The 12,093-nt window shown below is 32.3% G+C and overlaps 1 protein-coding gene across 1 annotated transcript; it reads left to right on the top strand.

The window, feature by feature from the left end:
* Nucleotides 1-3,911: 3,911 nt before the first annotated feature.
* On the top strand, nucleotides 3,912-11,963 carry LOC114385078 (3-isopropylmalate dehydratase large subunit, chloroplastic-like). Its single transcript, XM_028345044.1, has 15 exons — nucleotides 3,912-4,072; nucleotides 4,185-4,295; nucleotides 4,397-4,567; nucleotides 5,103-5,255; nucleotides 5,365-5,433; nucleotides 5,536-5,652; nucleotides 6,383-6,457; nucleotides 6,592-6,669; nucleotides 7,016-7,111; nucleotides 8,685-8,734; nucleotides 9,379-9,433; nucleotides 9,559-9,690; nucleotides 10,310-10,357; nucleotides 10,480-10,638; nucleotides 11,718-11,963. The coding sequence occupies exons 1-15, from the start codon at nucleotides 4,022-4,024 to the stop codon at nucleotides 11,853-11,855; spliced, it is 1,503 nt and encodes a 500-aa protein (XP_028200845.1). The 5' UTR covers nucleotides 3,912-4,021; the 3' UTR covers nucleotides 11,856-11,963.
* The last annotated feature ends 130 nt before the right edge of the window (nucleotides 11,964-12,093 follow it).

Raw genomic sequence — 12,093 nt, 5'->3', positions numbered from 1 at the left:
GGGTTTATGAATTATTGTTTTTTTCTCAACTTTTCAGTTATAGAAATGTTAATGTCTAACTTTTCATTTTTAAAGTTTTTTAATATCACTTTTTGCTTATTATATTTTATATTTATTTTGTTTTGATATTCTGATTTTTTTATGTTTTCTAAATTTTTCATTTTAAAATAATTAAGTTAACATGGTGATAAATAAAAATCACCACTACTTTTTATTTTAAAAATTACTAAATAAATAAAGAAAAGATAGATATAGAATCATGAATAATAACTTTTACTCTCATATTATTATTATCATCATTTTCATTCGATCTAATCATTTAGTAATGATAATAATTTCACCCACTAATTATTTTCAATCATAATGGGTAAGGATCTCTTCTATATCAAAAAGTATCATTATCTCATTCCTCTGTTTTGTTTCCGTCACAACCTCCCAATGCAACTAGAATTCTCGCCTTGTATAACTACAACAATTGTCTCACTGTCACCATAGAAAATATGCGTTGACAAAGGTGAAGAAGAAGACCGACAACGCCGGGTTGTGGATAAGGTTTGACCGATCAGGTCAATCAAAATCATCTTCAATGAGACACATCATTTGACCCATCTTTGCATCTTTGTGTTACTCGTCTTCACCTGACCAGATAGATTGTAGATGTTAGATGAAAAATCTTCTACTTGTCCGGCCTAACCGCATACGACAATGAAGGTTTTGCTTGAAGACCTCTAAGAATCACATTATGACTTCCTCATTCAAATCTGGGTTAATTAGCGAATTAAGATCATGTTTTTGTCTTTCGTCGAAGAAAACTCTTGCTTCGATCTCTCTTGTTTTTGTTTTGAATAACATGGTTATAAGAAAGGTTTTGGTTTTTCGATGAAGAGTAAGAATTTTCTATATGGTTTTAAGGTCATGAAATTGTGCTAAGGAACAAGTGGAAGGAGATTGCACGGATCAATATACAAGGCTATATGACTATGCTGCTGAATTGCAGAAAACAAATGATGGCTCAACTGTTCTACTGAAGGTGGATGCTGGTCAAATTCAAGAGTCTTAACAACTACAACCAATTAGTGATTTGCTTCCTAAATTTCAGAGGATTTATGTTTGTCTAAAAGGTTCCAAAGAAAGTTTTTAAAAGTGTAGACCAGTAATTGGGTTGGATGGATATTTCTTGAAAGGTTACTTTGGTGGATAGATTCTAACAATAATTGGCAGAGATCCCAACGATTTGCTACTCATTGCTTATGCAATGGTTGAAAGAGAGAACACAAACTCTTGGTTATGGTTCGTGTAGTTGCTAAACAAAAGGTATTGTTGCATAAATTGTGTTTTTATGGTTATAATTTTGGAGTGATTAACTTTTTTATGTTTTGTGTCCAAGGGATTGTTGCAAGCCATAGAAGAGTTGTTGTCAGGTGTAGATCAAAGATTTTGTGTTAGACATATGTATAACAACTTAAGGAAAAAAATTCATGGAAAGTCAATGCGGATGCCTCCAAATATCTGATGAATATTGCACCGCCTAGGCATTGGAGTAAGTCAAGATTCTCAATGAATCCTAAATGTGACACACTTGTTAACAACATGACGGAAGCATTCAGTAGTGTGATATTGGAGTATAGGGGAAACCCAATTTATATCATGTTGGAAGATATTAGGTTATATTTGATGAACAAGTGGACTACAAATAGAGAGAAAGCTGCCACTATTGAAGGAAGCACACTGTCAAAGATAAACAAGAAACTACAAAAGGAAGCAGAATTAAGTAAATATTGGCTTGTTAGGTAAATTTGGTTTTGTTTTATCTTAGATCAATTTATTGTTATGCTTCACAATACTGACTAATGACTTATGATTTAAATAGTTGGCCTGGAGAGCATTTATTTGAGGTCAAACATATTAATATGGTAGGAGAAAAGTTCACCATCAGTCTAAGGTCCCAGGAGTGCAATTGCAGTAAATGGATGTTGACGCAAGGGATTATAACCCCATATAATCCTCCATCCATGTGCAAGTTGAGTCAAAATTTGACCCTGGATTTGGATGTAAAATCAAATGTGCATTTAAATATGAACTTGAGTCTCCTATTTATTCAAAATATCTTAATTATCATGCATTATGTGATAAAATATTTATCAATCTTATCTATGATTGTATTACCCGTTATGCCTTAATCAAGTCCATTAACATCAATGTTGATATTTATTCTCGTGCAACATTGATCCATTTCCATGGTTTTATAATTATTTTTTATAATGGAATTAATCATGTTTTTACATATTTTTTTATAATGACTTTATTTGTCAGATGCTCATAGTCATGCAACCTATGGTGAATTATTGCTTGCAAAATTGTCACAACAATTAACAATATGTTACATGAATGTTGAAGAAAAAAGCTGTTAGGTAAAATAATGTGCATGAATATTTGATAAATGTAATTAATATATCTCAGTAAATAAGAGTAACATCTATTATTTGTTTTTTTTTTCAAAAAAAAATCCAATTATTTCATTTCATTTTTTTTTATGTTCTTTGCATATTATCACAATCGAGATAACTAAGGAACGACTAAATTTTTTTTTAAAAAAAGTCACCATCAAAATTTATCAAGGAAAAACATTAGAAAATCTTATAATATTCAAAGCTTACATTTTTTTCATTGCAGGCAAAAGTGTCTCAAATATAAGAATCATGTTCAACAACACATTTAAGTTAGCTTTTAATTTTTTATATTAATTTAAAAACTTATTTAACTGTTCGGTAAATAATTTTTTTAATAGTTTTTAACATTTTTTTGAAATACTACTTAAAATAATATTTTTTTAAATGTTAGTTTCTAGCTTTTAATTTTTTTATATTTTATTTCATTTTTATCCTTAATATATTATTTATCTATTTTTTATTATCCTTTTTAAATAAATCAAGATTTTTTTTTGTCATTATCCACTTTTCAATTTTTCATAAAAACTAATTTTCATTTAACTTAATATGAAAGTAACTTTTCAACTAATTTTATCAAACATAATAAAAAATAAATGATTTCATAAAATAATAAACTTTAAAATGACCTGAGAAGGCAATAGAAAAAGTGAAATATTACAAAAAAGAATAAAAGAAAACAAAAAATTTAAAAAATTAAAAGAAATAAAATAGACACAATGTTTACCATTTTCAATCAATGTGAAGAAAACATGTCCTAGAGATACTGAAGAAAGAATTTAATAAATAAGATAAAATAATGAAAACATCAATTTATAATGTGAACACCCTTTTCACTGTCACGGTATAAAAATAAAAAAATTGGAGATGAAGATAGATTTTTTATTTTGATTTTTTGGTATATAAATAGAGAGAAAACTCTCATGAAATAAAAACAGAAAGAACCATCAATACATTATTCGTTATTATCTTTATTATTTAAAATTCAAATTAAAACATAAATTGATTGTAATTACTTTAATTATATTATAATAATTATATACTTTTAGAATTAAAAAATAAGAAAAATACCACTATTATTCGTTATTATCATAATTATCATGATAATACATAAATGCCATAAATTATTATAAAAATAATCAATCGTAATAAATATAAAAACATACAGTAATTATAATTCTATTAGTATCATAGATACTAGATAAAAGTTGTTATTATTAGTTGATAATACAACTGTTATGTCATGATTCGACAACAGTAAGAACAGTATATATGATACCGATCAAAAAAAGATCGGACACAAATAAGTTCTATCTTAAAGTTAACGTTGAATTTCGAATACTATTTATTTAACAGAAATAATTATCTGTTTGATTTTATTTAATTTTGATCAAATTTCAAATTAATCAGATCTCTTTAATCTAACAAAGAATCAAGAAAAGCAAGAAAAAAAGTATACATGATACCGTTTCTAAGTTTTGTCCTTTAACTTTAACCTTCAGATATAACAGCAGACACTACCTGCGGAAGACGATCCGGAGCCGCCACCTATTCTTTTGTTCATCACATATTCAATGGCTTCCTCTCTTCTCTCTCCATCATTTACATCCTTCCTCCGCACCAAGGTAGCCCCTTTCATCAATCTCATTCTTCAAAAAGCTTTATTTTTTCTGCACCCCTTTTGCCCAAAGGTGTTAACTTTGCTCCCAACTCACCCCTTTCTCTCTCTCTCTGAAGGATCTCTCTCTCTCTGCTTTCACTTCTCAGCGATGCTTCAAAGCGGTGCCAAGGAAAATAATCCGTTGTGCTATTGCGGCGCCTCAGCGCCAACCTTCCACCACTGGATCAGTTCAGTTTTCTTTTTCTTCAGAGGGGTGCCATTTTGGATTCTTGGATTCTTGGATTTTTGTGTTTTGTTTATGATTGTGGCTTGTTTTGATGTGTTTCAGGTGAGGACTGCAATGACCATGACTGAGAAGATATTGGCCAGAGCTTCTGAGAAGGCACAGCTGACCCCTGGGGATAATGTTTGGGTCAATGTTGATATTTTGATGACACATGATGTGTGTGGCCCTGGTTCTATTGGGATTTTCAAGAGGGAGTTTGGCGAGGATGCCAAGGTAAGTTTGCTAATTGGCTGGTGTTACTTTAGAGTCTCTTTTTTGGGGTGTTTTGATATTTTTCTGATGCTTTGTGGTTGGATTGGATGGCCATTGGAATTATGAGGGTCGTTGAAGAATGTCAAGTAGTGAAATTTATTTTAGGAACAATCTGAGTGATAGTTTCCGTTTATCGAATGAAGTTATGTCATATGTGCTTTTTGCTTGGGAGTTTTTTCAATTTTAAAGTCATGTGAGTGGTGCTACTACTAGCATTGTAAGTACTGAAAAAAGGATATAAAATGATGATGATTTTTGCAAGCATGGACTTTAAAATACATTTGCTGGTTTAATTGTGCATTTGTTTATGTCCTTTATATGGTTGATTCTTATACCTTGAAAGTTACCTGTGCAGAAAAATTATCTTGGGCTTTGGGGATAGAAATATGTGGCTCTTAGAATGATTGTAATTTTTCTTGGATTGCTTTGGCAGTCAATCTCGTTACATGCTGAGACCTAAGTTCTGTGATTTCCTGATTGTGTTGTTCTTTTGAAGGTTTGGGACCGTGAAAAGCTTGTAATAATACCTGACCACTATATTTTCACAAGTGATGAACGTGCCAATCGCAATGTAGACATATTAAGAGATTTCTGCCATGAGCAGAATATCAAGTACTTTTATGATATTAAGGATCTTAGTAATTTTAAGGTATGCATTCTTTTGATTTTTTTCAATCTTGATTTGTTTGTTTCAACTCTTAAAGAGCATTGTAATGCACAATGTCCAAGAACATTGACTGTGAGATTATAAAATACAGGTAAATCCAGACTATAAGGGTGTTTGCCATGTTGCTCTTGCTCAGGAAGGTCATTGTAGGCCAGGAGAGGTTTGCTTAGTTTAACAAGTTTTTTTTTATTATAGTGAAGCATTGTTCATTTGTTTGACAGAAGTGTGGTTCCTCCTTTGCTAATTTCTCTGTTACCTGCAGGTTCTCTTAGGTACTGATTCTCACACTTGTACTGCTGGAGCATTTGGTCAATTTGCTACAGGGATTGGTAATACTGATGCCGGCTTTGTGCTGGGAACTGGGAAACTTCTGCTCAAGGTAGTTTCTGCTCAAGATCCATTCTAACTTGATACCCTCAGAAGATATGGAGAGAAGGAGAGAGACCTCTCTTTAATTGTTGGGGTCGCTGATCTTACTGATTAGTCTCTGTATCTATATATTATGCATAGACAAGGGTTTCAACTTACAAGAGCATTAGGCCCCTACTCGTCCCCAACACTTGTATCATTAACACACATTGTCTTGACACAATTGTACTATTAATTGCTCCTGTGTCAGGAGGTGGAGGGGAGGGAAGGGATGGGTTAACAATGGCAAGGCTCACACCTCTTAGATTTTAATAGAAAATATGCTTTATGATCATTATATTTCTTACCTTAATCATCAACTCCACCCTAAGGTTTATTATGCAATATTTTTTGCTTTTCACATCATTTTACCCTTATCTGCTTGGCAGACGAAATTTGCTGCCAAGTTTGTTGTATTTCTTTTAACAGTCTATAATATTCAAATACTTGAAAGAACATATTATAGCTTTTCTTGTTAGCCATTTTCCATTGGCTGCTCAATGTATTTCCAAGAGTTATCTGCTTATTTTGAGCCAAAAAGAATTGGAGATACTATGAAAGCAAAACAGGAAAAACAGAAATTAATAAAGATTTTTGTAAATATTTTAGGGCAAGAACAAAGATGGAAAAGTACTTTTTTGTTTGATTTATTACTAGTAGAGATATAATTTTTTTTCGTAATATATCTTATTCAAATGCAGGTGCCCCCAACTTTGAGATTTGTAATGGATGGAGAAATGCCCGATTATTTGCTTTCTAAGGATTTGATTCTGCAAGTAAGTTCCTTGATTCTGAACTTTTGTTTCTGTTGGACATATCATAGGCATTAGGTGACCGTGATTGCTTGCTCATTTTCATGCAGCAAATATAAAAATTACATCCTTACATGAATGAATGGCTTACCTTACAGATTATTGGTGAAATAACTGTGGCTGGGGCAACATATAAATCGATGGAGTTTGTTGGTACAACCGTTGAAAGTTTAACTGTAAGTATGCACAGCAATATTTTATATTATGATGTAACTCCAAGTGCCCGTATTTTCTTTTCCTGTTTTCACTTTTTAATTACAAAATTGCCATCTTGTTTTCAATTTGTTTCCTGTTTTTAAAGATTTGTACAGGAAACAGATAAAACAAAAACAAAAAAAGGGTTTTTTTCAGTGTTTCCTGTACAAATCTTTGAAAACAAGGAAGAAGTTGAAAACAAAGTGGTAGTTTTGTAATTAAAAAGTGAAAACACAAGTAAACGGGCCCTAAATTTTTCTTCAATCTCGGAACTCTTTCTTTTGATTATAAATAAAATTGTTTTGGTAATTTGTTCCTCTTGGATAGATGGAAGAACGGATGACATTGTGCAACATGGTTGTTGAAGCTGGTGGAAAGAATGGTGTTGTTCCTGCTGACAGCACTACATTTAAATATCTTGAGGTTTGTGCAACTGAGTAGATGCACTGAAATTGATATTTTGCCTCTAAAGTTATATGTTGTCATTGGTAAAGATTTCATAATATCTTGATTGTATCCTAGAATAATTTTAGATGATCACTTAGCAGTGGTTTCTATATTTCATTATATTTCCTGTTTCGTTTCGTTATTTGATTAGGATTAGGAGTTTATTATAATAATATGTACAAGTTTAAATAGTGGTTGGTGCTGTGTATTGCTTCATCATACACCATATCAGTTTAATGTCCTATTATGTTGAGTCTCCATTCTCTTTTTTCTTCCTTCTCTATCTAAAACTGTTATTTTAAACATGACATCATCCTCTTTAACCTGTCTTGTTAGTATTCCACTATCTAGTTTTTCAAAATTTGGAATTTTGTTTGTCAAATAAAATAGATAATTTTTTATAATGTTAAGATCCAATTGCTAGGTATAGGACATGAGATTGGAAGTATGGGATTCTAATGTGGGGTTTATAAAACCTTGGGCTCTTCAACTACAACAGTTAACCTTTGTGGTGTAGTTTTCCCGAAGGTTCTCATCAAAGAATAACTAATCAAATAATTTAATCATATTCTCTTTGTCTTTCCATTGGATGTGACAAATTCTGGCCACCAAAATCCAGGACCAATATCATTTTCCCCCTCTTCTGCAACTGCAAATGTCAGATTTGCCTTGCCGATACAGCTTTTCATGTAACTGTTTTTGCCATCAATTCTAGTATGTCCAGTTGCCCTCCTTTGTCACTATTTGTCCTACCACACCATCTCTAGTCAGGCCAAGCCCCATCACCCTTGTTTGCCACCTTGATGTGGCTGTCTGCCTCCCTTGGGCTGTGTTCTGCTTCTGCATTGTTTGATGTGATGTGGTATGTTCTTTGTAGTACCATCATGAGATTTGAGTTATTTTCAGTTGGCTTGGGCTGTTTTTTTTTTAGATTTCTGCTGTGGTTATCTCTGGTTTTTTGTGCATTGGGCTTTGTTTGGTCTTCCAGTTGCGATTATGGTGTGTTAGTCATCTTTCCCATTCCCACTGATGAATCATACTAGCATGCAGTGACTACTCTTCCCATTAATGATGAAGTTTCCTTTTAAGCTATGATTTATGGGAACCACTTCATATTTATGTTATTTTCTTTTTTGTAGAATATTTTTTTGTAGTAAGGTAAAAGCTTAGTAAGCTTTTGCTTGGGGGGCATGTTAGAAGATCTGGTAAATATTTCATAATATCATGATGTATCTCAGAATCATTTTGAGTATCTTAGATGTTCTTGACACTAAGATTCAAAATTTGTAATTATTTGGCTGCTATCTTAAGAGGAATGTGAAGTATTTTGTCTGTCGTGGATAATCTTGATTGGTATTTGGTATTGACAGAACTATGTTTTTCTTTTTTATTGGGTTGGGTACCTTCTGAATTAAATCTCATTCAGTTTTGATGTATTAGCATAGTGGGTGGCTATGTGTGGTTCATGGTCAATCATAATTTCCCTTTGCATATTATGCCCATGTCTTTTCCAGCATTGGTTTTAGTATTGTTTCCATTTCTTTTGCAGGGCAAGACATCTCTGCCATATGAACCTGTTTATAGTGACGATCAAGCAAGGTAGTTATAGTTTTCTAATTTCTTATTGTTTTCGCTCATTATATTCAGTGTTTAGGAAAACCCAATGCTGAATGTATCACCTTGTATTCAATAAATTACAATGTCTGTTGAAAGTTTTGATGAACAAGTGGTACTTTATAAAATCCATGGTTAGTATAAATAGACACGAAAAATATTTATCATGGTAGGAAAAATCCTATGGTGTTGCTTGTACTTATCAACTTTTCAATGTCTGTATAGTATAATTGCAGATTTTGCTACTCCTATTCTATCATTAAGAAAAGAAAAGCTCCAAAAGGAGTATGAAGAAAGGAATCTAAATTCACTGGCCATTTGTGGGAAGAACAGCTTGGGATTGCATGTTGACTTTGAGGATTTTACAAAGAAAATGTTTCATTTTGTGAGGATGATATGGTACATATGGAGAAAGTATAACATAGACTATTTACTGATCCTTCCATTTTGGTGTGTTGTGGTTATGATATGCTTCATGGTGATGTTATATTGCAATTGGCTTGCTTTATAGATCGAGTTACAATCACCTCCTTGGATTTTATCAATTTGATACATGAACATATTAGTATCCATTGGTAATCCATTTTAATTATTACTAATTACTAACACCCTTTTTTGTTGCCATCTAGATTTCTCGCAGAGTATAGATTTGATGTCTCAAAATTGGAGCCAGTGGTGGCCAAGGTTAGTCTATTGATTGCATTTCCAGTGAGGTTTTGTTCTGTGTTTATTTTCCATGCAGCTGTGTTGTTATTATCTGATGCTGCCACCAGGTTCCTCAGCTAATATAATGCTTATAAATGTTGCAGCCTCATTCTCCGGATAATCGTGCTTTGGCAAGAGAGTGCAAGGATGTGAAAATTGACAGAGTATACATAGGATCTTGTACAGGTGGCAAAACAGAGGATTTCATGGCTGCAGCAAAAGTTTTTCTGGCATCAGTAAGCATCATATTTTCCCATCATATTTAACTTAAGTTTTCACAAGATATTATTAACAACTTTTCTAGCTGAGTCCTAGACTTCTTTACTATATTTATGTACTTTTCACTTGTTAGTACTTAGTATGGTATAATTAATATGTATCCTAAAATGGGTAAAGACTGATCTGCATGTTTTCTTGTATGGTGTTTTTTTTTAATCTTGTATTGCAGTTAGAATTTTCTAGCTTTTTGTGTCATTTGTGCCAATGTCTCTCCTATGAATTTTTGAATTTAGAGAGGGAAAGAAAGAGATAGGACAGAGAATATTTTAGGAAGAATATAGAGAATGAAATTACGGGAATGATTTTTTATTCAGTAGAATCAAGAATGTAATACATGGGTTATGGAAGATAACCTATATATAAAGGTTCTGAAAATAGACTTACTGGAGACTGTTTCCTAGGCTACTATTAATTGAATGCAACTTCGTAGACACTAATACCCATGAGTACTAAATGCATTTTTATCAATTTGATACTTGAACATATTATTTCCTAAGTGCATTAACTTTTATTGTTTCCAACATGAATTCCTGCAACTATTTCCCCTAATGTAAAACATGATGTTTGCATCTGCAGGGTAAACAGGTCAAAGTTCCTACATTTCTTGTGCCTGCAACACAAAAGGTCTGAAAATTGTCATATTTATATATCTTCATATCAGTTGATTTACAGTTATTAAGAAAATTCTCTTGGGAACTCATGGTGGATGATTATTTTCCAACTTATCTCTATTAATGAAATTTCAGGTTTGGATGGACTTGTACTCCCTCCCTGTCCCTGGATCTGGTGGTAAGACATGCTCACAGATATTTGAAGAAGTTGGGTGTGACACACCAGCTAGTCCTAGTTGTGGTGCTTGTTTGGGTGGCCCAAAAGATACTTACGCACGCATGAATGAACCTAAGGCAAGTTCCTTGCTTCTGCCCCAACATCTTGTAATATACTAGTGTAGTTCAAATTCTACTTGTTACTTTTATCCTTATTATATTGAAGGAATTGCAAATATGGGCATTGGCCTGTCTTGGGCTAAATATAATTTTTTTATGTAAGGAAATTAGTAACTGTTCATTCCTATACTATTTTATGACATGAAGTGAGGTAGTTTATATTTAAAGAACATTGATTGAACCTTTCAGTGATGAAAATCATCAGCACGTGAAAACAACTTTTTCTTTGTAATTAACAAGAGTTGTGGTGCTCTTCTTAATGCTTCTCTTGCCCAGCTGATAATGGTATGCTGAGAGGGATAATGATAAGCTTATCCAATCAAAACCGATTTCTATATTTTGGTTTTTAGTCATTAAAAAGGGTACTTTTGTTTTTAGATTCAATATATCAATAGATCCCTGAACTATTTCGGTATTTTTAATTAGGTCCTTAAACTATAAAAATGTAATTAGGTCCTTGTTCTTCTACAATTTTTGTAATTAGATCCCTCTGAAATTAGTAAAATCAACACACATTGTTGTTTTTCTGGTGGTTTCAAGCTGCTGTAAACTAATCCCAAGAACTCATTTACAAAAATTAAAGATCAAGGACCCAATTACAAAGTTTTAGTTTAGGGACTTAATTAAAAATTCCCTCAAAATTCAAAGACTTCCTGATGTATAAACATCGAAACCTTATTTTTAAAATCTTTCTTAGAATTGTATTTGACACAGCAATAAAGAAGCCTAAAAAAGTTATAGAGTTAAACATTATTTTAATTTTCTTGGTGATTATTTAATAAAATAGAAGGTCATGAGAAGTGTGCTCTTTATATAATAGTATTACATGCAATCTTTATATCTTGTAGTTCTATAGATCTTTGTAGATTATAAAGATGTGTGCTTCTGAATGTTCAAGTAAGCAGCACTGTTATATTTTTATTATGTGATGAATGGTTGTTCATCTGCCATATGGTTGCTTTTATATGCTTTCTACATAAATGATGAGATTGAGAGTCTGAGTAATTTACTCCATTGCCTACGTGCTGGTTGTGCAGGTTTGTGTTTCAACTACGAACAGGAACTTCCCGGGCCGAATGGGACACAAGGAAGGTCAAATCTATTTGGCTTCCCCTTATACAGCTGCTGCATCTGCATTGACCGGTTATGTTACTGATCCTAGAGAGTTCTTGTAGTAGAATGTTGTTACAATCATCTCATTGTGTTGTACTCGTTGTTGGTTATTTGTGTATTCTCTACTCTCTACTAGTCATAAGTTAAAACTGACAACTATTTAAGCTTAACCAATCTTTTAGTATTTCTAAGTTGATCTTTAGAATCATTCATATATGTGGGTTAGGTCAATTCAGATCAACATGAAGTTCAATTTCAAATTTAGTAGTGTTTGGTCTTTATATATATATATATAGCTTC

The sequence above is a fragment of the Glycine soja genome, chromosome 14 (genome assembly GCF_004193775.1).
Source record: "Glycine soja cultivar W05 chromosome 14, ASM419377v2, whole genome shotgun sequence".
Taxonomy (NCBI): Eukaryota; Viridiplantae; Streptophyta; class Magnoliopsida; order Fabales; family Fabaceae; genus Glycine; species Glycine soja.
The sequence above is the reverse complement of the archived record's forward strand: the minus strand, read 5'-3'. Positions and strand labels throughout refer to the sequence as shown.